At 35.5% G+C, this 26,936-nt stretch overlaps 1 protein-coding gene across 2 annotated transcripts in view; it reads left to right on the forward strand.

Annotated features, from left to right (window-relative positions):
• The window catches only part of LOC112630255 (disintegrin and metalloproteinase domain-containing protein 18), a 149,386-nt gene that overhangs the window by 13,424 nt on the left and 109,026 nt on the right, over positions 1–26,936 (forward strand). For both annotated transcript variants that reach the window (XM_025394424.1, XM_025394425.1), the window contains exons 3-6: positions 8,129–8,184; positions 10,523–10,601; positions 11,277–11,353; positions 12,318–12,495. In XM_025394424.1, the coding sequence (XP_025250209.1) occupies positions 8,129–8,184; positions 10,523–10,601; positions 11,277–11,353; positions 12,318–12,495 (390 nt within the window). The remainder of the gene's footprint in view (positions 1–8,128; positions 8,185–10,522; positions 10,602–11,276; positions 11,354–12,317; positions 12,496–26,936) is intronic.

The following is a 26,936-nucleotide window of genomic DNA, read 5'->3' on the forward strand; positions in this document are numbered from 1 at the left end:
CCAAAAAAAAAAAAAAAAAAAAAAAAAAAAAGAAATGGGTGTTGGATTTTTTTCTTTTTTCTTTTTTTGTTTTTTGAGACAGAGTCTTGCTCTCTCACCCAGGCTGGAGTGCCGTGGCGTGATCCTAGCTCACTGCAACTGCCGCCTCCTGGGTTCAAGCGATTCTCCTGCCTCAGCCTCCTGAGTAGCTGGGATCACAGGCACCCACCATACCCGGCCAATTTTGTATTTTTAGTACAGATGGGGTTTCGCCATGTTGGCCAGGCTGGTCTCAAACGCCTGACCTCTGGTTATCCACCCACCTCGGCCTCCCAAAGTGCTAGAATTATGTGTGTGAACCACTGAGCCAGGCCGGATTTTTTCGAATGCCTTTTCCACATCTATTGAAATGATCTTGTGATTCTTTTCCTTTAGACAATGTGATGATTACATCAATTGATTTTCAAGTGTTGAGTTACCTTTGCACACCTAGGATAAACTTCACTTGGTTGTAATGTATAAAAAATAAAATAATTTGTATAAAATATGTAAATAGTTTGTATAAAGTAATGTATCAAAATAATTATTTTTATACATTGTTGAATAAGATTTGCTAATATTTTGTTGAGGATTTTTCATCTAGCTTTATAGAAAAAGAAGTATTCCCTGTGCTTCTATCTCTTGAAAGAGATTGTAGAAAATTAATATAAATTATTTCTTAAATGTTTAGTAGAATTTACCAGTGAATCCCTCTGGGCCCGGTGCTTCCTGTTGTAGGAGGTTATCGATTCAATGTCTTTAATAGATGTATTTCAATGGCTTTATATATGTATATACACACACATCCATTTATTTATGTCTTTGTTAATTTCACTAATCATTTTTCTGAAGCTTTCTAGACGCAGATATTACTCATATATTTTACAACTTTTAAAAAATATTTCATGTTTTTGATGCTTGTGTAAATTCCATTTTTATTGCATATTCCTGTTATCCATTGTTGTTATGTAGAACTAAATTAAATTTTAAATATTGAGCTTCCATCTTCATGTTATCAAATTCACCCATTAATTCTAGTAGCATTTTTCATATATTACTTAGAATTTTTTTCTGTGTATTATCACGTGTTTTGAAGATTTAAAAAATTTGTTTTTTTCTCTTAATTCTGCCTACCAGTTATTCCTTTTCCTTGTGGTACTGCACTGACTAGAACCTCCAGTACAATATTCAATAAAAAGTGTGAAATAAATTGTCAATAAATATTTATTTCTTGAGATTTCAGAGAGGATGCATTCAATTATTCACCATTAAGTCTGACGTTATCTGTAGATTTTGTTCAATGCCTTTTAATAATTTAAGAAAGTTTTCATCTGTTCTTGGTTATTTCTTGCTAATAAAAATATTTAAATTTGTAAATTTTTAAAAGCACTGTTAAAGAAAGGTCTGTAAAGTTTCTTTTAATCACTTTTTATTTTTCTACAGGCCACAAAGTTTTATAGGTTATGATTTTATCATTATTTGTTTAAAATTATTTCTAAATTCTTAGAATTGCTTCTTTGACTGAGGGAATATTTAGAAGTGAGTTATTTAATATCTAAAAACTTGAGAAATTGTCTAGATATTTCTGATACTGATTTATATTTTAATTTTATTGGATCCAAATAACTTGCTTTCAGTGACTTAAATATTTTTAGAGTATTGAGGCTTGGCCTAAAATAAGGTATATCTTAATCATTGTTCTTTGTGGATTTCAAAAATGTGTTTATTTCATCTTGGTGGATTGCATGGTCTATAAATGTAAATTATTTCAAGTTGATGGTTAGTGTTTAATCTTCTGTGTCCTTGCTAATTTTCTGTCACTAATACTATTTCTGTGGATAACTGCTCTCAGTTTGAGAAAGAGTTTTTGACTTGCTAATGAGCTTTAATAAGACTGAATGCTTAATCAGGGCACCAGGTTACCCTGGGACCTGAGCTGCCCATGAGTAACTGGGTGCTATCTGACCTACGAAGCTTATGGTGGCGAATGCACAACAGGATTTCACCATCAGATGGAAGCTGTATAAACATGACTGGGCTTTTGAATGTGCCTGAAGGCAGTATTAAGTTACATGATGAAGTGGCCCAAATGCCCACAGTCTCAATTCCTATTTATATTAGTCCGTTCTCACACTGCTATAAAGAAATCACTGAGACTGGGTAAGTTTTAAAGAAAAGAGGTTTAATTGGCTCACAGTTGGGCAGGTTGTACAGGAAGCATGGCTGGGGAGGCCTCAGGAAACATTCGATCATGGTGGAAGGGGAAGGGGAAGTAGGCATGCTTTACATGGCAGGAGCAGGAGGAACAGAGAGGAGGAGGAGATGCTGCTCACTTTTAAACAACCAAATCTCACGATAACTATCACAAGAACAGCACTGAAAGGGAAATCTGCCTTTCTGATCTAATCACCTCCCACCAGGCCCCACCTCCAACATTAGAGATGACAATTTGATACGAGATTTGAGTGGGGACACAGACACAAACCGCATCGCTGCTGCACTATCTTCTGTCTTCCAGCCCAAATGTGTCAGGGGCCAAGTGGTGGCACTTTGCTCTCAGTAAAGTGTTTAAATCTCCATTTATAGTTAATTGTTTCCTCCACATTTCAGCTTTTCATGCATTTTACAGCTTTATGCACGTTTGGATTTATATTGCCTTCTTGATGAATTGGCACTTTTATCATTATGAAATATTTCTGCTTATTCCTAATATTATTTCTTATTATCGTGAAGTTTGCCTTCTTAGTTTTTAATGCACACATTTAGTTTATTTATGATTAGCATTTGGATGATATATTTCTCTTTGTTCTCTTAATCAACATGTCTCTGTGGGCATATAATTGGGTCTTGGTTTTTTATCCAATCTCACATTATCTGTCTTTTAGAAAAATGTACTGTACAATAGCATACATAAGATAAAATTTACCACCGTAACTATTTTTAAGTATACAATTCAATGCTGTTAATTAAATTCACACTGTTACGCAACAAATCTCTAGAATTGTTTTATATTGGAAAACTGAATCTGTATACCCATTAAATACTAATTTCCTTGATGGCCTTCCCCAGCCCTTTCCAACCATCTTTCCACTTTTTGTTTCCGTGCTTTTGACTACATTAGATATTTTATATGAGTGCAAACATACATGATGTATTTCATGTCTGGCTTATTTCAGTTAGCATAGTGTCCTCAAGATTCAACCTTGTTTTAGCATGTAATAGCGTTTCCTTCTTTTTTAATGCTGCATAATATTCTATTGCATATTCCACATTTTATTCATCTATTCACCCAGATGGGCATTAGGGTTGCTTCCACCTCTTTGCTATTGTTAATTATGATACAAAGAATATTGGTGTGCAGATAACCTCTTCAAGATTCTGCTTTGAATTGTTTTGGATGCATACCCAACAGTGGGGTTTTTAAATCATATAATAATTCTATATTTTATATGATTCTATTTTTATGTGATTTTTTGGATGAACCTCGCTACTATTTTTTGTAATGGTTGCATTATTTTAATTTCCACCAACACAAGGATTCCAGTTACTCCACGTACACACCAACATTTGCTGTTTCTTGTTCTTTTGATAGAAGCCATTCTATAGTGTTTAAGGTTTTGATTTGCATTACTCTTATGATTCTACAGGTGACCATATCTCATGTAATAGACTGGAAGTCACAGTTCCACCTTTACTGGAACTGCCCTGAATCCAGATGAGAACTTTAGGGTCATTTCTGCCATACTCTTGTGTGCCTTCTTGACCTTCAATCTCTTGCAAAATCCCTCTTCTGTTCTAAGATTTTAAAAATATACCTGTTATTTTCCATAAGTATATCTTCTTTGGTAAGATTTGAAAATTTTGTTCATTTTTAAATTGAGTTGTTTCTTATTTTTGAGTTTCAAAAGCTTTTTATATACTCTAGTTAAGTCTTTTATAAGTTGTGTGATTTGCAAATATTTTTCCCTGTCTATAGCTTTTTTTTCATTCTTTTAACAATGTCTTTCTTTGAGCTAATTTTTTTCACTTAAATGAAGTCCAACTTATTATATTTCTCCTGTATGGATTATGCTTTTGCTCTCATGTCTAAAAACTCATCACCAACACCAGGAATACAGAAGTTTTTCTCCTGTGTTTCATTTTAGATATTTTGTGGTTTTATGTATTACCTTTAAGTCTATGATTTCTTTCCACAGTTGTGCAAGGTGTGATGTCTGTATTGAGATTCATCTTTTTGCCTATGGACAAATTGTTCTATCACCATCAATTGAAATGACGACCATTTCTTATGAAATGACGACCCTTTCTCCATTGAATTGCCGTTGAATCTTTTTCAAAAATCAGCTGAAGGTCTATTTCTGGGCTCTTTTTTCTGTTTCATTTGTCTGTATGTCCATTTTGTTTTGCCAATATCATTCTGTCTTCTTTATGGTAGCTTTAGAGGGAAATCTTGAAATTAGATAGGCAATTTCTCCATCTTGGTTCTTTGTTCTCAAAATTTTCATGGGTATTTTATGTCCCTCACCACAGACATACGTTATTTTATTGTGCTTTACTGAATTGCAATTCACACCTGTGCCAAGCAAGTTACCTGTGCCACTTGTACAACAGCAAGTGCTCGTTTTGTATCTGCGTTTGCATTTTTTAGCAATAAAGCGTTTTTTAAACTAAGGTTGAATATTTTTAGACATAATTTGCTTTACATATTCAATGAACTATAATATAGTGTAAACGTAACTTTTATATGCACTGGGAAACCAAAAAATATATATCACCTGCTTCATTGAAATATTTGCTTTATTGCAATGGTTTGGAAATAAGCCTGCAGCATCTCTGAGGTCTGTGTTTTAAAATCTTTACATGACCCTTGATGAGCACATTAAGTGATAATACTTATGTGTTCAATTTTGAAGTAGTAGTTTTTAACTATTAATATTTCTTTCACTTTGTTATCTTTATTTTTGCCTTTTTAAATTCTTACTAGTTGATATTGGAAGTCCTGGAAATAGCTTCTCTGTTTCTTATTTATTCTTTCAGATCTTCCACTTTTAAAACACTTTTGTGTTTAATTCACAGAAACTTTCTTAGCTTTGATGTTCAACCTCACTAATTAATCCTTCAGATATAGCCATACTCTTATTCAGGATAATGATTTACTTAAGAATAAACTGTTACATGATCATTTATATGATCTATAATTGATTCATTTTTTACAATTTTCTGTCTTTTCTTCACTAAGAACTCTCTGCTCTTCACCACGTGCTAACATTGTCACACAGTGCTGAAGCACATTGCTTCTCTCCCGGGCTCTTACACTCATTCAGTGTGTCATCTTTGGAGAGTTACTCAATCTCTTTTTCTTGAAATGAAAAATAACTTTTCTGAGGATAAAAATGTTACAAAAAACATACAAAATGCTTTGGACAATGCTAGGCATTTGATAAGCCCTCATTAAGCGTTAGAAAATTATAGAATTAGTTTCTTATTACATTCAATCCCTACTCCTTGTAATACCTATTTTTATTTTTCTAAAGATATTAAATATACTTATATTAAGGTCCTGTTTTATTCACACATGGTGCAGTTTGTATATGTGTTCTCTCCAAATCTCATGTTGAAACGTGGTCCTCAGTGTTGGAGGTGAGGTGCAGTGGGAGGTGTTTGGGTCATGGGGGTGGATCCCTCATGGCTTGGTGCTGTCCTTGCAATGGTGAGTGAGTTCTCCCGAGATCTGGTCATGTAAAAGTGTGTGGCACTTCCCCCCGACCCCCACTCTCCTTCTTGCTTTTGCTTTCACCATGTGCAAGTTCCTGCTTCACCTTCTGCCATGAGTTTAAAAAAAACTCCCTAGGCCTAGCCAGAAGCCAAGCAGATGCTGGTCCCATGCTTGCAGAGCCTGCAGAACGATGGGCCAACTAAACCTCTTTTAATGATCGCCATTCTAACTGGTGTGAGATGGTATCTCATTGTGGTTTTGATTTGCATTTCCCTGATGGCCAGTGATGATGAGCATTTTTTCATGTGTCTGTTGGCTGTATGCATGTCTTCTTTTGAGAAGTGTTTGTTCATATCCTTTGCCCACTTTTTGATGGGGTTGTTTGTTTTTTTCTTGTAAATTTGTTTGAGCTCTTTGTAGGTTCTGGATATTAGCCCTTTGTCAGATGAGTAGATTGCAAAAATTTTCTCCCATTCTGTAGGTTGCCTGTTCACTCTGATGGTAGTTTCTTTTGCTGTGCAGAAGCTCTTTAGTTTAATGAGATCCCATTTGTCAATTTTGGCTTTTGCTGCCGTTGCTTTTGGTGTTTTAGACATGAAGTCTTTGCCATGCCTATGTCCTGAATGGTACTACCTAGGTTTTCCTCTAGGATTTTTATGGTATTAGGTCTAACATTTAAGTCTCTAATCCATCTTGAATTAATTTTCGTATAAGGAGTAAAGAAAGGATCCAGTTTCAGCTTTCTACTTATGGCTAGCCAATTTTCCCAGCACCGTTTATTAAATAGGGAATCCGTTCCCCATTTAAAGAGGTTTAACAGAGAACGCCACAAAGATAAACCTCTTTTTTAAATAAATTACCCAGTCTCAGGTAGTTCTTTATAGGAACACGAGAACAGCCTAATACAACACACCTCATGGATTTCTCAGGAGTAATTTGAGAAATCACTCCTTTTGTTTGTTGAATTCGTTATTGTCCCTTCTTGGTGTAGATACCTCGGAAGTTAGATTTTTATTGTGGACTTGCCATCGGAGTGGAGATTGTGTCAGACCTTTTGTTACCTCTGTTTTGCATTCAATCTGGGAAAATGCATTGAATTTACCATAGTAGCTTACGTTAGTTTCAGGGGAATAATGGGATGAGATTTGCCTCCAGTCTGGGTGAGAGCAGATCGCCTTCTGAGCCTGTGTGCTCCGTTTCTTTCTGCCATTTCCAGTCATAGGCAGTATTGCCCTGTTTCTTTCTACCCAGTTCACAGACTGTTCCAGCTTAAAATCAGAGATCTCTCTTGACATTGGTTTGCCTTGGGAGAGAAATGGTGGGTTTAGTAGGATAGACCTCTGTCTGCATCTGTAGACATAGGCCAGTTACGGTCCCTGTAGAATTTCATGGCATCACCTGCTGTTTCTGGATGCCATCACAATAAGATCATGAGCATTGTTAGTACCCAATTTGTGATAGTTTAGAACTCTTATCCCTGGAGGTGTGGTCTTCCTCACTGGTTTCTTGTCTGCTTTCAGTCTCTTAGCTCTTTTTCCTCAGTTTTACATGTTGAGAGAGAAATGCTAAATGTCTGTGAATAGGTATGACTGCATATATGTATGTATAAAAAATTTATTAGTGGTTCATTATATTTTGTGTGGCATGTAAGCCTAAAGTCATGTCTAATTTATCTTGACTAAAAATGCATGCTTTTTTCTAAATAGGAGTAATTAATATAGTGTTAATAATGCTAAAGTTATATATATATATATACACTAAAATGTTCTCTTCATTTTTATTTTATTTCATTTTATTTTTATTTACATAGGTTTTTGGGGAGCAGGTGGTATTTGGTTACATGAGTAAGTTCTTTAGTGGTGATTTGTGAGATTTTGATGCACCCATCACCGAAGCAGTATACACTGAACCCAATTAATAGCCTTTTGTCCTTCACTTCCTTCCTACCCTTTTCCCCTGAGTCCCCAAATTCCATTGTGTCATTCTTACGCCTTTGCATCCATAGCTTAGCTCCCACTTATGAGTGAGAACATACGATGTTTGGTTTTCCATTCCTGAGTTACTTCACTTAGAATAATAGTCTCCAAACTTACCCAGGTCACTGCAAACGCCATTAATTCCTTTCTTTTTATGGCTGAGTAGTATTCCATCATGTATATATACCAGTTTCCCTTCACTTTTATTTTAAAAAGTCACCCCTGCACATTAAATTGGTCACGTTGTTCCTGAATTTATTAAGATACTAAACTCTTACTATTTAGGATAATAAATTCTAAAGACAATTTTCATTTTTAATGGATAGAGTGACTCATTTTTATTAACTTGGGCGAATATTGTTTTATTTTATATATTTCTGATTTCCTTCATCATCTTTACTGATGTGTTTTATTTTAGATGATTTACATCATTACAATTGATGGACAGCCTTACACTCTACATCTCAGAAAACAGTAAGATGTGATTTTTTTCATTAAGGAAAAGGGAAAATCTTTAAGTTTAGATTTTACAGCCTTAAAGTTTTTGTGCAGTATTTAAATTCAGGAATGCTGTATAAAGTAGACTTGTTTTATCGGTTGACTTCCCAATTTAGGATTCACTAGGTCTTGAATATCAGATCTGTAGAGCTCTTTCATTTTAATTTTCACTTGGTATTTTCAAATTATGAAATAAATTACATACTTGTAAAATCTCTGCTTGCATGTAAGCCATTGAACCCAAGAACTGCAAGTTATATATTAAGTATATCTGGTGTGAAGTCAAATATAGTTACACGTCAAATGATTATTGGTGGGAAATTCAACTAGTAACACAGTTTTTATGATGTGCTAATTACATGTGTGTCTATTTTTAACAAGTTTATACAAGCTACTTTACATGTAAAATTCTCTAAAGTATAAAATTCAATAATTTTATGACTTTATGCACTGTTGCCACCATCAAATATAAATCAGTTTTGGAACATTCTTTCCCCACATAAGAGCCCTCATGTTTTTTCAGTTAGTCTTTGTTCTCAGTCACAACTCTAGGCAACAATCTACTGTTTGTATCTTGATTTATATTTTCTCAAAATTTTATAAAGATAAGTTAAGTAGCCTCTTCTCTGTCCGCATCTTCAAACATACATATTTATAGCAACTGTCCCTTGTCTGCCTGCTTCCTTGTAATTGAACAAGGCTAGACGAAATTATTCTAACTTAATTCATGACTACCCTACTTAAATCACATTTACTTTTCTTCCTGTACAACTGCACAAAAGTGTTTTCTGATAGAATCATTAGTGGTCCTCATGTTTTTGAATGCCCTGTTTGTGTTTTAGTTTTAATTTTTCTTAACCAGTTGGCAGCATTGATCATAGTTGACCGGTGTCTCCTCCATAAAATACTGTCTCCATTTGGCTTCCAGAATACCACAGACTCCTGGTCCTGATTTTACCCATTGTGGGTACTTCAGTGCTCTCTCTCTCTCTCTGTCTCTACTTTCTCTATTTTTTTTTTTTTATTCTTTCTCATCTCTCAAATCTTAAAGTACTCCATGGTACTATTTCTGCATTCTGTTTTTTTATTTTTCTCTAGCTATATTCAATCACCTGGTTGTCTAATTCTTGTGACTTTAAATGCCATCCACATATTGGTTGCTTCCAAATTAACATCTCTACCTTATTCCTCTTCAATAAACGCCATATTCACTTACCTGAGTACTTAGTTGATAACCAAGTATTTACTAGGATCCTCATAGGTAACATGTCCAAGTGGAATTCTGACTTTCTTCTCAAATTTGTCTTTCCCACAGTCATGTCAGGAATTGGCAAATATATCAGTTTTTCAGGGAAAAAAAAAAATTGAAAAAGTCGGAGTCATACTTGACACCTTTGTGTCATTTTCCCCTATTTCCAGTGGATTATAAACCCATATATTCAAAATATATCTATATCTATATCTAAGCCCTACAAAATATATCCAGAATTAGACCTCCCCCATTGATGCTATCTTAGTTCAAAGCACCGTCATGTCTTACATCTAAATGGTTTCCCTGCTTCTTCTGCTTATTTGTCCTGCAGATTCTTCTCAACACAGCACTGATTTTATTAAAACATTGGTCTGATGCTGTCTTTATCTGCTGAAAGCCTCCAATGCTTCTCACCTCTGTTACACCATCTCTTACTATAGTCTCTCTTCATCACTCCACACTCCAGTCATATTGCCCCCTAGTTGTTCCTTGTTTGTACGAAGCATATTTCTGCTTGAGCGTCCTTGCGTTTTCTATTAATTCTGTCTAGAATAACACTTCTGTGAAAATCCATGTGGTTTATTCCTCAGGTATTTAATCATCTATTCAGAGAGATTTTCCATGCCATCTTATCTACATTTTGTAACCACCCTCCCCAGGCCTTATCTATTATCATCTAATTACTAATACTGTGTGCCCCTGGCTGTCACAAAGACTAAGGCTTTTTGTCCCTTGTTTATTGCTGAATCCCAGCACCTACCTGAGGGTCTGTCAGATAGTGAACACTCAGTACAATTGTTGAACGTCATCATACACAGCCATACGCACATATATCTGATGCAGAGGAGTCCCAGAGTCTGTCCCAGTGCTGAGAAAGTCTAAACTCCTTGATTCACCACTTCTATGAATTTCAAGTGTTATACCTCACTAGAGTCACTCTAATTAAATCATGCAATTATATAAAACTAATTAAATTATGTTACATAAAATGTAATATTTGTTTTTAACATTTATATTAAAATTATGACTCAAACTTTTTTATTATTTCTTGCTTGCTTTTAGATCATTTTTACCCCAGAACTTTTTGGTTTATACATATAATGAAGCTGGATCTTTGCATTCTGAGTCTCCATATTTTATGGTAAAGTAAGATACCTTATGTTTTTTGTTAAAGTGGTTATATTATTACCATTAGATTGTGTTTCATGTTGACAGTTTAATACAAATGTTTGATCCTTACTGACATGTTACTGACTTTTGTACATAGAAATGGCATGTGATAGGCCGGGCGCGGTGGCTCAAGCCTGTAATCCCAGCACTTTGGGAGGCCGAGATGGGCGGATCACGAGGTCAGGAGATCGAGACCATCCTGGCTAACACGTTGAAACCCCGTCTCTACTAAAAAAAAATACAAAAAACTAGCCGGGTGACGTGGCGGGCGCCTGTAGTCCCAGCTACTTGGGAGGCTGAGGCAGGAGAATGGCGTAAACCCGGGAGGTGGAGCTTGCAGTGAGCTGAGATCCGGCCACTGCACTCCAGCCTGGGCGACAGAGCCAGAGTCGGTCTCAAAAAAAAAAAAGAAATGGCATGTGATAGAGATGAAACCCAGGTACAAGAGAATACTCACAGAGGCCTAGGTGGTGCAAAGTAAAGAGAGTTGTCACAAATCTTTTTTTTTTCTGAAAATATGCATTAATAATTCTGCATGATTCATGATCTTATTAAATCTTTTAATATTTTGAATCTTCTGATGTTTGACAATACATTATTTATTCACAACAAATTTATATACTTGTCTTTCTATACTGTTTTTCAGATGCATTGCCATTACCAAGGATATGCTGCCGAATTTCCAAATTCATTTGTGACACTCAGTATATGTTCTGGTCTCAGGTAATAGCATCTTATAAGAAATCTATAGATGGAGAATTTAAGATATACTTTAAAACAAAGCTTAGTGACTAGCAGATGCAAATCACAAAAGTTTAAGGGAAATCAAAATGGAAAGTTTTCTTTATAACAGCTTTATTCTATTTATATTAATGTTAATACTTAGACTAAGGACCTATTCCCATGAAATCAATCCAGGGATATCATGGAAAATGGAATAGTTTCATGAAAGAAAACTTTAAAATATCTCCTTAAGTGTGATTGTTGTATTGTGCATCTGTTTTCTCAAATAGTATGGAAAATGGCATTAATTAGTTATATAAATATAATAGGAAAATATAGTATGTTCTCATCTTAGTACCAGATATAAAACAACTAATTAAGAAGATCCCTCAGGAATAAAGGATAGGGAAAAGTGATTTTTGTTACTGATTCTGGGAGACTCACTTATGATCTGTTCATCAGGAAAAGAAGGATCCAGAGCAGAGAAAAAATGTTCCCTCTAACTTTCCTTTGGTTTCAATTGCCTGATTTCCAGAATTTGTTCACATCAACTCAGAAACTTGGCATTCTCTGAATGTGGTTTTTATAGATAACAACCTATTTAGATATATAGTCTACATACATGCTGTCCCTTATCAAACCTCTGTAAGAACAGGAACATTATTCCTGGGATTCTCAACAAATATATTTGTTTGTGGCAAATTTGGCCTTAATTAATATGATTGCCTTACAAAAATATTCTTCATTGCATTTAGATCTTTAAAATGTAAGCAAAAGGAAGCCAAATATGGTGGCTCTTACTAATGATAAACTGCCCCCCTCCCAAAAAAAAAATGGAAAAAGAAAATGGGCTTAAAGTTCTTTAGTATAGTTTTTTATTTCTTAGGCCATTTCAGATTATCATTTTGATGGGATCATTTGTGGGATTTTTATAACTATTTTCTTATGCTTTCTAAATTTTCAGGGGATTTCTCCAGTTTGAAAATGTCAGTTATGGAATTGAACCATTAGAATCTTCAGCAAGATTTGAGCATATAATTTATCAAATGAAAAATAATGAGCCAAATGTATCAATTTTAGCAGAAAATTACAGTCATATTTGGCAGAAAGACCAGTCCTACAAAGTTCCTTTAAACTCACAGGTGACTGTCATCATTCTGATGTTATGACATACTAGAAAATTGCCTGTGTAGTTTTCCTTTAAATCATGAAAGGAATTTAGTTAGCTACTGAGTAGGAATATTAAATTTTATATATTTTTCTACCTTTAAATAAAATATTGAAACTTCATCTAAAATACTTGGAAAGTTACATATTTCAAGCTTAATATTTTATGATGTATTTTGTAGCACTAATTTTTATATTTTTTTCAAGCCAAATGGATACTATTGAAAAAGTTTAGAAATGCAGAAAGAACAGTCACTGTTATTCCAGTACCTTGGTAAAATTACTTTTAATATTTTGATATCTATCTTACATACTATCTGAACATATCTTTCTAAAATACACAGCCATTTGCATGTTGCTCAGTGCTCTTAATTTGCTGATAGACTAGGTATAGAATTCTTGCTTGACAGTTTCTTTCTTTCAGCACTTCGAATATTTCAATCCATCACCATGTGGCCTCTGTTTTTTTCTGATAAAAATATTCTATTATTCTTATTGAGAATTCCTTGGACAAAATGAGTTGCTTCTCTTTTGTTTCTTTTGAGATTCTTTCTTTGCCTCTGTCTTATGGCAGTGTGCTTATCATGTGTCTATGAATGGATCTCTTTGTGTTTACCATACTTGGAGCTCAAAGCACTTCTTGGGTCTGTAAATGGATGTGTTTTGAAATTAAATTAGCTTGTGTGAATCCTGAAAAAAAAAGAAAAATCCGTGAAGCTATGAAACCAACTATCTGTATAGTTCCTAGAGACTTCACACTTTTTTTGCTACTTTAAAATTTGTCTCGATTTTGTAGTTCATTATTGCCAAAAGTATTTACTGAGATAAATAAAAAAGCATTCTTCTCAGGTTTCTGGTTTCAGGTGAGATATGGAAAGCTGGAAACAGCATTGCTTCCACATATACAGCAGAGTAAAATTTAGACCAACTGCACATTAATGATTTTTATGGAATACATCAAAAACCTGAGATTGCAGATTAAACCATTAACAAATATGTGGAGAAAAAAAGTGCCTATAGGTTGTGATGGGAACCAAATGTGTAAAAAACAGAGTTTTTCTTTTTCCTTTTTTTTGTGACCACAATTAATTTGGTATCAGTACAAAATAACCTGCTACAACTATAAGATGTTCTTTGTAAGCCTCATGATAACCACGAAGCAACATTTTTAACAGACCCACTAAAAGTGGAAAGCAAGAAATCAAAACATACTTGATAGAGAAAAAATCACTTAACCACAAAGGAAGATAGCAAGAAATGAAAAAAAAAAAAGAAGAAGAAGTTTATACAAAACAACTAGAAAACAAATAAGAATATGGTAATACCAACTTCTTACCCATAAATAATTACCTTGAATGTAAATGAATTATTCTGTCCAACTAAAAGAAATAATGTGGGTTATTAGTGAAAAAAAAAATGGGAGGGAGGAGAGCCAAGATGACCAACTAGACACAGCCAGGAAGGTTATCTCCCACCGGAAAACAAGACAAAGAAGACCAACACAGTCTGAGCAGATCTTTGGAAGGAAGAAATTGAGGGTGGGTGGAGGGAGGATGTAGACCCTGTGCTGAATGGGGAGGAAGCTGGGAACCCTGCACAGGGCTGTTAAGCACCAGGACTCATCCCTGGCTCCCAGCAGCTCCTGGGGAAGAGGTGAGTTAAATGTTAGAGGAGTAGCCCACTCTCACTATAAAAACTTCCAGAATTCTAGCTGCAGGCGATCCCATGACCCCCACAGACACTTGATCTGGCAGGGAGAGCTGCTTGGAGAAGTGGCAGGGACAGGACCCCAGCCTGTGCAGAACCCAGGGAGTTTGGTTCAGGAAGAGCTGCAGTGGAGTAAAGCCAGGAGCGCTCATACCCCAAGGCTCCCCACACTCCTCTAGGTGGCTTTGGCTTTTGTTGATTGTTGGACCTGGACAAAACAGGGCTGCCTCGCTTGGGGGGACAAGGCCATTCTGATCTGAGCACCCCACTATCTGACGTATTCTTCTGGGGTTCCTCCCTGGCTACATTCATTTGCAGCACAACCTCAGCTGCCCAACCTGAATGCCTCCTTGTTGCTGCTACCATAGCTCCTTCACCAGCAGACCCTACCTAACCATTGGAGAAATTTGGACTCTTGCCATCACACATGTGCCAATAGCCTCTCCCACCACTTTGTTGGTGCACACTCACCCATAGCCTCCCCCATTATTTTTCTGGTACGTGTGCATGCACCTTGCTGTTGCAGCTTCATCCCTGCCGGTACATGTACGCATGCAGACTCCATAGAGCTACCACTGCTGGAACACACCTGGATGCGTGGACTCCAGCATGTCTCCCTGTTGCTGCTGCCATGCGTGCATGCATGGAAGCCAACATGCGGCTACCACCACCACATGTGCATGCATGCAGACCCCGGCTGCACCGCCAGTCAGCCACTGCTGGTCTGCACGAAGGAGTGCAGACCCTGCTGCCATCACCATGACAGAGCACTTTTGATAGCATGCCCAAATGGAATATTGTTGCCAACATATCAGGAATATCTTGGTCCCTCAAGCGCAGCAGGTGCTTAACCAAAGAACAAAGCCATGGGCCTGATTTCAGCCCCCCAGGGTTACAGCATGCAGCTCAGGAATATGAAACCAAGCATGAACCCCCTAAAATCATCCAGATACAAAGTCAGTTGACTGAACCCAACTTACAAACATGGTCAAACCCTCAAAGCATCAAAGAATATAAAAACAGCCTCACCCAAAGGACAAAAACTTTAAACAGCAGCCCACACAGATTAGGAAGCACTAGCACAAGAACTCTGGCAACTCAGAAAGCCAGAGTGTCTTCCTACCTATAAATGACTGTAGTGTATCTCTGGCAATGGTTCTTAACCAAGCTGAAATGACGGAAATTACATACTTAGAATTCAGAATCTGGATGGTAATAAAGATCATTGAGATGTAGGAGAAAGGTGAGACCCAATCAAAGGAATCTAAAGAATCCAGTTAAACAATGAGGAGGTGAAAGAGGATATAGCCATTTAAAGAAAGAATCAAACTGGTATAACAAAACTGAAAAATTCACTAAAAGAATTTCATAGTACAATCAGAAGTGTTAACAACAGAATAGACAAAATTAAAGAAATAATTTCAGAGCTCAAAAACTGGTTTTTCAAATCAATTCAGTCAGACACAAAGAAAAAATGCAAAAGAATGAACAAAACCTCTGAGAAATATGGGATTATGTAAAGAGAACAAACCTATGATTGTCATCCCTGAAACAGAGTGAAAGAGAGAGAGCAAGCAACTTGGAAAACATATTTGAGGATATTTTTCACAAAATATTTCCAAACTTTACTAGAGAGGTTATCATTCAAATTTAGGAAATTCAGAGAACCCCAAGAAAATGCTATACAAGAACAACCATCCCAAGACACATAGTCATCAGATTCTTCAACCTCAATGTGAAAGAAAAAACATTGCAAATAGAAACAAGGGGCAGGCCGTCTACAAAGAACACCCTATTAGGTGAAGAGTAGATTTCTCAGCAAAACCCTACAAGCCAGAAGAGATTGAGAGCCTATATTCAGCATTCTTAAAGAAAATAAATTTCAACCAAGAATTAGATATCTATCCAAACTAAACTTTATAAGCAAAGAAGAAATAAAATCCTTTTCAGACAAGCAAATGCAGAGATAATTTGTTCCACCAGCCCTGCTTTACAGGAGACCCTTAAGGGAATGCTAAACATGGAAACAAAAGACCATACAGGGCACCACAAGAACACACATAAGTACATAGACAATTGACACTATAGGGAAACTACACAATCAAATCTTCTTAACAGCCAGCTAACAACACAACGACAGGATCAAATCTGCACATATCAATATTAACTTTGAATGTAAAGGAGAAAAATACCCCACATAAAAGCATGGCAGGTTGCGTGAAGAAACAAGACCCAACTGTATACTTTCTTCAAGGGACCCATTTCACATGCAATGACACCCACAGATTCAGAGCAAGAGATGGAGAAAAATCTACCAAGCAAACTGAAAACACAAAACACAGGGGTTGCTATTCTAATTTCAGATGGAATAAACTATAAACCAGCAACAATCAAAATGGACAAAGAGCACTGCATGATGATAAAGGGTTCAGGTCGATAAGAAGATTTAACTATCCTAAGTAGATTTTCACCTAACACTGGCACACCCAGATTGATAAAGCAAGTTCTTGCAGACCTACAAAGAGATGTAGATAACTGTGCAATAACATTAGGAGACTTCAACACTCCACTAACGCAGTAGACAGAACATTAAAGCAGAAAACTAACAAAAATATTTGGGCCCTAAACTCAGCATTTGACCAAATGGACCTAACATGCATCTACAAAACACTCCACCCTAAGAACAACAGAATATATATTTTTATCATGGGTGTATGGCGTGTACTCTAAAATCAACCACATGCTCGACCATAATGCAATTCTCAACAAATTAAAAAAACAAAGTCATACGGACCACACTTTTTGGAACACAGTGTAATAAAAATAGAAGTTCACACCAAGAAGATCTATAAAAACCATACAATTACATGAAAATTTAGCAACTTACTCCTGAATGACTTCTGGATAAATGATGAAATTAAGGCAGAAATCAAGAAATTATTTTAAACCAATGAAAACAAAGATACAACATACCAGAATCTCATTCAGTAGCAGGTTGTTTAACAGAATCCCACATGAGCATCTCAGCAGATGCAGAAAAGACTTTCAATAAAATTCAATATCCTGTTATGTAAAGAACTCTTAAACTAGGCATTGAAGGAACATACTTCAAAACAATGAGTCATCTATGACAAACCCACAGCAAACATACTCAACAGGCAAAAGCTGGAAGCATTCCCCTTGAGAACCAGAACAAGACAAGCATACCCACACTCACCACTCCCATTCAACATAGTACTAGAAGACCTCACCAGAGCAATCACGTAAGAGAAAGAAATAAAAGGCATTCAAATAGAAAGAGAAGAGGTCAATCTCTCTTCATAGATGATATGATTTTATACCTAGAAAACCCCATAGTCTCCGCCCAAAGGCTCTTAGATGTAACAAACAACTTCAGCAAAGATTCAGGATACAAAATCAATGTAAAAAAAAAAAAAAAGTAGCACTTGTATACTCTAATAACCAAACTGAGGGACAAATCAATAACATAATCTCATTCACATTAGCCACAAAAAATAAAATACCTAGGAATACAGATAATCAGAGAGGTGAAAGATCTCTATAATGAGAATCAGAAAACATTGCTGAAAGGAATCAGATGACAGAAACAAATGGGAAAAATATTTTATGCCCATGGTTAGGAAGGAAGAATCAATATTGTTAAAATGGGCCAGCCGCAGTGGCTCATGCCTGTAATCTGAGCACTCTGGGAGGCTGAGGCAGGCAGATCATCTGTTATCAGGAGTTTGAGACCAGCCTGGCCAACATGGTGAAACCCTATCTCTACAAAAAAAAATATATATATATATATGTGTGTGTGTGTGTGTGTGTGTGTGTGTATATATATGTGTGTATATATATATGCGTGTGTATATATATATATACACACACACACACACACAAATTAGGCAGGAGTGGTGGCGTGCATCTGTAGTCCCAGCTACTGGAAAGGCTGAGGCAGGATAATCGCTTGAACACAGGAGGCTGAGGTTGCAGTGAGCCGAGATGGTGTCACTGCACTCCAGCCTGGGTGACAGAACAAGATTCCTTCTAAAAAAGAATAAAAAATTGTTAAAATGTCAGTGCACCCCAAAACAATTTACAGATTCAATGCCATTCCTATCAAACAACCAACAAAGTTTTTCACATAATTAGACAAAACTATTCTAAAATTCATATGAGACCAAAGAAAGAGCCTGAATAGCCAAAGGAATTCTGAGCTAAAAGAACAAAGATGCAGTCATCACATTATCCAACTTCTAACTATACTTTAAGGAAGTAACCAAAACAGCATGGTCCTGGTAGAAAAACAGAAACACAGACCAAATGGAACAGGTTAGAACCCAGAAATAAAGCTGCACATCTACAACCATCTTATCTTCAACAGCATCAACAATAACAAACAACTGGGAAAATAATTTCTATTCAATAAACAGTGCTGGGATAACTGGCTAGTCACATGCAAAAGATTGAAGATGAACTCCTTCCTTTCGCAATATACAAAAATCAAATCAAGATATATAAAAGACAATGTAAAAGCTAGAGCTATAAAAACTTTAAAATAAAACCTAAGACATATCACTCTGGACATAGGCCCTAGCAAAGATTTTATGATGAAGATGCCAAAAGCAATTGTAACAAAACCAAAAATTGACAAGTGGGACCTAATTAAACAGAAAAGCTTCTGCACAGCAAAAGAAGCAATCAATAGAGTAAACAGACAACCTACAGAATGGGAGAAAACATTCACAAAGTATGAATCCAGCAGAGGTCTAATATCTAAAATTTACAAGAAAAAAAAAGAATCCTATTTAAAAATGGCCAAAGGACACGAACAAGCACATTTCAAGAGAAAACATACATGCAGCCAACAAGCATATGACAAAATACTCATCGTCGGTAATCATTAGAAAAATACAAATCATAACCGCAATGAGATACCATTCCACACCAGTTAGAATAGGTATTACTAAAAAGAAAAAGTGACAGATGCTCATGAAGCTGTGGAGATAAGGGAACAATTGTGCACTGCTGATGAGAATGTAAATTAGTTCAGCCACTGTGGAAAGCAGATTGGAAATTTCTTAGAGAACATGGAACTACCATTCGACCCGGCAACTCCATTATTGGGTGTATACCCAAAGGAATAAAAATTATTCCACCATAAAAACACATGCACATATACGCTTATCATAGTGCTATTCACAATAGTAAAGACATAGTATCAACCTAGATGTCCATCAATGATGGAATGCATAATGAAAATCTGTTATATGTACACCATGGAATACTACACAGCCATAAAGAATACTAAAATTATGTTCTGTGTAGCAGTATGAATGGACTTGGAGGCCATTATTCTAAGCAAAGTAATGCAGAAATAGTAACTCGAATACCACATGTTCTCACTGATAAGTGGGAGGTAAACATCGAGTACACATAGACACAAAGAAGGGAACAATAGACACTGGGCCTACTTGAGAGTGTAAGGTGGGTAGAGGGTGGGGACCTATTGGGTACAATGCTCATTATCTGGGTGACAAATTAATCTGTACATTAAACCCCTATGACGTGCAATTTACCTATGTATCAAACCAGCACTTGTACCCCCCAAACCTAAAATAAAAATTGGAAATGAATAAAGTTAATAAAACCAGAAACCCTAAAACAAGACCTAACTATTTGATGTCTCCAAAGACTCACTTTATCTTTAAGTATACACATAGACTGAAAGTAAATGGATGAAAAGTATATATTTAATGCAAATGAAAACAAAAATAAATTAGGAGTAGCTGTACTTAGATAAAAATATTCTCCAAGGAAAAAAGTGTAAAAAAAAAAAAAGACAAACAAGGGCATTATATAATGACAAAGTGGTCAATACAGGAAAAGGATTTAACTATCACAAATATCTTTGCACCCAATAATTGTAGCACCTAAATATATAAAGCAAACATTAATAGATCTAAAGGAAAAGATAGACACATATACAATAATAGGGGATTTCAACACCTCACTTTCAGTAAAGGAGGAAACATGCAGGTATAAAATCAACGGAGAAATACCACATTTTAACTCTACTCAAGATTAAAAGAGACTTAATGGACATTTACAGGAGATCTGATCCAACAACTTTAGAATTCACATGTTTTTCAACTGCATATGGAGCATTCTCCAGGATAAGTCACATTCTGTGACACAAAACAAGTCTTCGTAAAGTTTTTAAAAATTGAAATTGTATTGAATAGTTTTTCTAACTATAGTGGGATAAAACTAGAATTATAAGAGAAACATTGGAAACTGTACAAATACATGGAAATTAAAAGCAACATGCTCCGCATAAAAAAATCAGTAGCATTTCTATATGCCAATAGTAACCTATCTGATAAAGAATTTAAGAAAACAATTCCATTTATAATAGCTACAAAAAATAAAATAACTATTAGTAAGTTTTTCTAAGGAGATTAAAGAGCTCCACAATGAAAACTGTAAAACATGGATGAAAGAAATTGAAGTAGACACAGTAAATGCAAAGATATCTAATGTTCCTGAATTGGAATAATATTGTTAAAATGTTCATATTACTTAAAGAGACTTACAGATTCAATGCAATTTCTATCAAAATTCTAATATCAATATTTACAGAAATAGAAAAAAGTCAGTCCAAAATGTATATGCAACAAGAAAACACCCCAAATATCTAAAACAATCTTGAGCAAAAAGAGGAAAATATACTATAAAGCTATAGTAACTGAAACAGCATGGTATTCACATCAAAACAGACACATAGACTAATGAAACAACATAGAGAGCCCAGAAATAGAAGCATGCATTTACAGTCAGCATTTTTTTTTTTACAAAGGTGCCAAGAACTCACAATGGAGAAAGAACAGTCTCTTCAATATATGGTGCTGGGAAAACTGAGTATTCACACACAAAAAAGAGAAAGTAAATTCCTATCTCTGAACTGATATAAAAAGATCAAAATGTATTAAAGATTTAAACTTAAAACCCCAAACCATGAAATTATTAGATGAAAAGCCTAAGCGAAACACTACATGACATAGGTCTGAGCAAGGATTTTTTAGACAGGATCTAAAAAGCACACACAACAAAAGCAAAAAACAAACAAACAAGCAAAAACAAACAAACGAAAAACAACCAACCAACCAAACAAAAACACTACAACAAACTAAAAAGCTTTTGCTTGCAAATGGACAAGATATTTGAACAGGTAAACATACTTTCTCAAAAAAACACATACAAATAGCCAACAGTTATATTAAAAAAGAATGAAATCCTATCATTGGCAACAACACAGATGAACTGGAGGCCTTTATCTTAAATGAGACAAGTCAGACACAGAAAGATAAACACTGTATGTAGTTACTTATAAATGGGATATAAATACTGTGCACACAGGGGTGTAGAGTGTGGAATGATAGACAATAGAGATTTGAATGGGTGAGGAGGTGAGAGACAGGTAGATAATGAGAGAATATTTAATGGATACAATATACAATATTTGGGTGATGGATACCCTAAAAGTTCTGAGTTCACCACTACACAATCTATGCATAGAACAAAATTATGTACATTTATATCCCAAAAGGATAAGCTACAGACCTGAAATGTGACAATGGACTGATATTGAGACTATATAAATAACTCAAAAGTCAACATTTAAAAAATACAATGAAAGAATACCCAAAACATTAAGAGACATTTCACTGAAAAGGATATAGACATGGCAAAAACAAAACAAAACAAAATAGAAAATACATTAAAATATTTACATCATCACCACCCATTAGAAAAATGCAAATTAAGAACATTATCAGGTACTATTACATACTTAATAGAGCAGCTGAGTTTTTTAAATGTGACATGAATACATGCATGACAAAATTACACACACACACACAAACACACACACGCACACAGAGACTGTACCCATGTCAGTGTCCTGGTTTTGATAAGTTTATGACCACTGGGGAAAACTGGATGAATGACACATGAGTTCCCTGATCTTCTTTGGTATTTTCCAGTGTTTCAATTTTTTTTTTATTTTTAAGTATAAAATATGGAAAATAAACATAATCTATTAATATTATAATAATTTTGGAAGTTACTTTTATTGCAGGTAACATATCCAACAATATTGTGAATATTATTTTAAATTTATTTGAAAACTCAGATACTAAAGATATTTATTTTTGTTTTGAGACTAACAAGAATATAAAGTCACAATAGTAATGACATGGAATCAACCCAGATGCCGATCAGTAACACACTGGATAAAGAAAATATGGTACATATACACCATGGAATACTATGCAGCCATACAAAAGAATGAGATCATGTAATTGCAGGGATATGGATGGAGCTGTAAGCTGCTATCCTCATCAAACTAAAGCAGGAACAGAAAACCAAACACTGAATGTTCTTTTATAAGTGGGAGCTAAATGATGAGAACACGTGACACATGTGGGGAAACAACACACACTGGGGCCTGTCAGAGGGTGGAGGATGAGAAGAGGAAGAGGATCAGGAAGAAAAGCTAATGGATGCTGGTCTTAATACCTGGGTGATGGGATGATCCGAGCAGCAAACCGCCATGGCACATGTTTACCTATGTAACAGACTTGCATGTCCTGTACATGTACCCCTGAACTTAAAATAAAAATTAGAGATTTAAAAAAATGTGTATATATATATATATTCAATTTCCAACTTTTATTTTTAACTACTTCTACTTAAAAGTTATTGACAAAACTAGTTGTTTTTCTAAAAACAAGTACATCAACACATAAGGCAAAATTATATTCTCATTGATTAAAAATAGCATAAGGAAAATTATATGTAATATATTGTGCATGTTATATACATAATTTTACATATATAATATACATAATACATATAATATATATATTGGCCTTTGGAAAGATTCTATTGAAAATGTTCACAATTTTAAATGTATTAACCATGAAATGCAATTTTGAAAATACTCATAGGCAATGTAATGAAAATATTAAGATAATATTGAAAAACACATTGCTCTAAAATACCAGAAATATAGCATTAGAAGGAGAGACACCTAAAAAAATAAAGTACATGAGAATCTATCAAGAGCAATTATTTTACTTATGCAATTTTTAATCAATGAGAATATAATTTTGTCTTGTATGCTGTTATATTTGTTTAGAAAAACATCTAGTTTTGTCGATAACTAGTTTTATTTATATCAAAATAATACAAACATTAATTTTTCATTTCATATCTTATTTAATGCTATTTACAATCATGCTTGTCATACTTATTTTATAGATACATAACTGAGGTTATAATAAGTTACATAACTTAACAGAAGGCACAGAGATAAAAGATTTAGAGGAGTCATACACAACACACACTGCTGTTTGTAAACCTCTAAGACTTTCTAGTTTTCCAGGCTACCAGCCTCTCTCTCTCTCTCTCTCTCTCTCTCTATATATATATATATATATATATTCATTTCAATTGCTTTTGGTATGAGTGAACAGTTACATGGATGAATCGTATAGTGGTGATGTCTGAGATTTACTCCACCCGTCACTTGAGTAGTGTTCATTCTACCCAATATGTGGCTTTTAATCCCTTACTCCCCCTCTCACTCTCCCCATTTCTGAATCTCCGGTTTCCATGATACCACTCTGTATGTCTTTGCATACCGCTTAAAAGTGAGAACATACAAGTATCTGTTTTTCCATTCCTGAGTTACTTCACTTAGAATAATGGCCTCCTCCATTCAAGTTGCTGCAAAAGACATTAATTCATTGTTTTTTTATGGCTGAGGAGAATTCCATGGTGTATATATTATCCACTCACTGCTTGAAATACATTTAGGTTGGTTCCATATCTTTGGAATAATGAATTGTGCTGGAGTAAACATATGTGTGCAACATTCTTTTGGATATAATAATTTCTATTTTGGGGGATAGATAATCAACAGTGGGTTTGCTAGATCAAATGATAGATCTACTTTTACTTCTTTGAGAAATCCCCATACTGCTTTTCCATAGTAGTTGTACTAATTTACATTCCCACCAGCAGTATGTACATATACACCTGAACTTGAAATAAGTACCCTGTTCACCACATCTGCACATCTATTTTTTTTTTTTCAGTTTTTTAAATAATGACCATTCTGGCTGAGATAAAGTGGTATCTCATTATAGTTTTTTGTTTGTTTGTTTTTTATTTTGTTTTCTGAGATGGAGTCTCACTCTGTCGCCCAGGCTGGAGTGCAGTGGGGCGATCTCGGCTCACTGCAATCTCCGCCTCCTGGGTTCACGCTATTCCCTTGCCTCAACCTCCCAAGTAGCTGGGATTACAGGCGCCCGCCACCACGCCCGGCTAATTTTTTTGTATTTTTGGTAGAGACGGGGTTTTAACCTGTTAGCCAGGATGGTCTCCATCTCCTAACCTCATGATCTGCCTGCCTTGGCCTCCCAAAGTGCTTGGCTTATCATTATAGTTTTAATTTGCATTTCCCTGATGGTTAGTGATGTTTAGCATTTTTCATGTTTGTTGGTCATTTGTGTATCTTCTTTTGAGAAAGGTCTATTCATGTAATTTGCCTACTGTGTGGGGGGGGATTATTTGTTTTTATCTTGCTGATTTGTTTGAGTTCCTTGTATATTCTGGATATTAGTCCTCTGTCAGATGCATAGTTTACAAATATTTTCTCCCCTTCTTTAGGTTGCCTGTTTATTCTGATGGTTATTTCTTTTGCTGTGCAGAAGCTTTTTAGTTTAATTATGTCCCATTTATTTATCTTTGTTTTTGTTGCATTTGCTTTTGGGGTCTTAGTCTTAACTTCTTTGCCTAGGACAATGTCCAGAAGAGTTTTTCCTAAGCTTTCGTCTAGAATTTTTATGGTTTCAGGTGTTAAATTTAAGTCTTTGATCCATCTTAAGTTGATTTTTGTATATGATGAGAGATAGGAATGCAGTTTCCTTCTTCCACATGTGGCTATCCAGTATTCCCAGCATCATTCATTGAATAGGGAGTCCTTTCCCCAATTTATGTTTTTCTTTGCTTTGTTGAAGATCAGTTGGTGGTATTTGGGTTTATTTCTGGGTTCTCTAGTATATTCCATTGGTCTGTGTATCTACTTTTATACCAGTACAATGCTCTTTTGGTTACTAAAGCTTTGTAGTGTGGTTTGAAGTCATGTAGTGTCTCCAGATATGTTATTTTGCTTAAGAATGCTCACTTTGGGAGGCCGAGACGGGTGGATCACGAGGTCAGGAAATCGAGACCATCCTGGTTAACACGGTGAAACCCCATCTCTACTAAAAAATACAAAAAACTAGCCGGGCGAGGTTGCGGGCGCCTGTAGTCCCGGCTACTCGGGAGGCTGAGGCAGGAGAATGGCGGGAACCCGGGAGGCGGTTCTTGCAGTGAGCTGAGATCTGGCCACTGCACTCCAGCCTGGGGGACAGAGCGAGACTCCGTCTCAAAAAAAAAAAAAAAAAAAAAAAGAATGCTGATATGTTTCTGTATCCTCCCAAATCTCATGTGAAATTGTAATTCCCAGTGTTGAAGGTGGGGCCTGGTGGAAGGTGATTAGATCATGGGGGTGGTTTCTCATGGCTTAACACCATCCTGCTAGTACTGTTCTTGCGATAGAGTGCTCAGGAGATCTGGTTGTTTAAAAGTGTGTAGCACCTCCCCTGCTCTCTCTTTCTCCTGCTCTGTCCATGTGAGACATGCCTGCTTTTCCTTTGCCTTCCACTATGATTGAAAGTTTTCTGAATTTTCCCAGAAGCTGTCATGCTTCCTGTACAACTTGTGGAACCGTGAGCCAATTAAATCTCTTCTTTATAAATCACCCAGTCTCAGGTATTCTTTTACAGCAGTGCAAGAATGGACCAGTAAAATTGCTTTGGCTATTCAGACTCTTCTTTGGTTCTATGTGAATTTTAGGTTTTTTTTTTCTAATTCTGTGAAAACTGATTTTGGTATTTTGATAGGAATTGCTTGAATATGTAGATTGCTTTTGGCAGTATGGTAATTTTCACAATGTGAATTCTTCCATCCATAAGCATGGGATGAATTTCCACTTGTTAGTGCTATCTAGGATTTCTTTACACAGTGTTCTGTAGTTCTTCTTGTAAAGATCTTTCACCTCCTTGGGTAGGTATATTCTTAATTATTTTATTTTATTTTTGCAGCTGTTGTAAAAGGAATTGAGATCTCAATTTGATTCTCAGCTTGGTCATTGTTGGTGTACAGCCGTGCTACTAATTTGTGTACATTGATTTTGTAACCTGAGACTTCACATAACTCACTGGTCAAATGTAGGAGTCTTCTGGAGGAGGCTTTTAGGGTTTTTTAGGTATATGATTATAATATTGGCAAACAGAGTTAGCTTGACCTACTATTTTCCAATTTGGATTTCCTTTATTTATGTCTTTTGCCTGATTGCTCTTGCTAGGATTTCCAGCACTATGTTGAATAGAAGTAGTGAAAGTATCCATCTTTGTCTTTTTCCAGTTTTCAGGGAATGCTTTCAGCATTTTACCCATTCAGTATGATGCTCACTGTGGGTTTGTCGTATATAGTTTTTATTATTTTGAGGTATGTTCCTTCTATGCCTAGTTTGTTGAATTTTTTTGTTATAAAGAGATGCTGGATTTTATTGAATGCTTTTTTCAGCATCATC

This window comes from Theropithecus gelada, chromosome 8 (genome assembly GCF_003255815.1).
Source record: "Theropithecus gelada isolate Dixy chromosome 8, Tgel_1.0, whole genome shotgun sequence".
NCBI classification, from domain to species: Eukaryota; Metazoa; Chordata; class Mammalia; order Primates; family Cercopithecidae; genus Theropithecus; species Theropithecus gelada.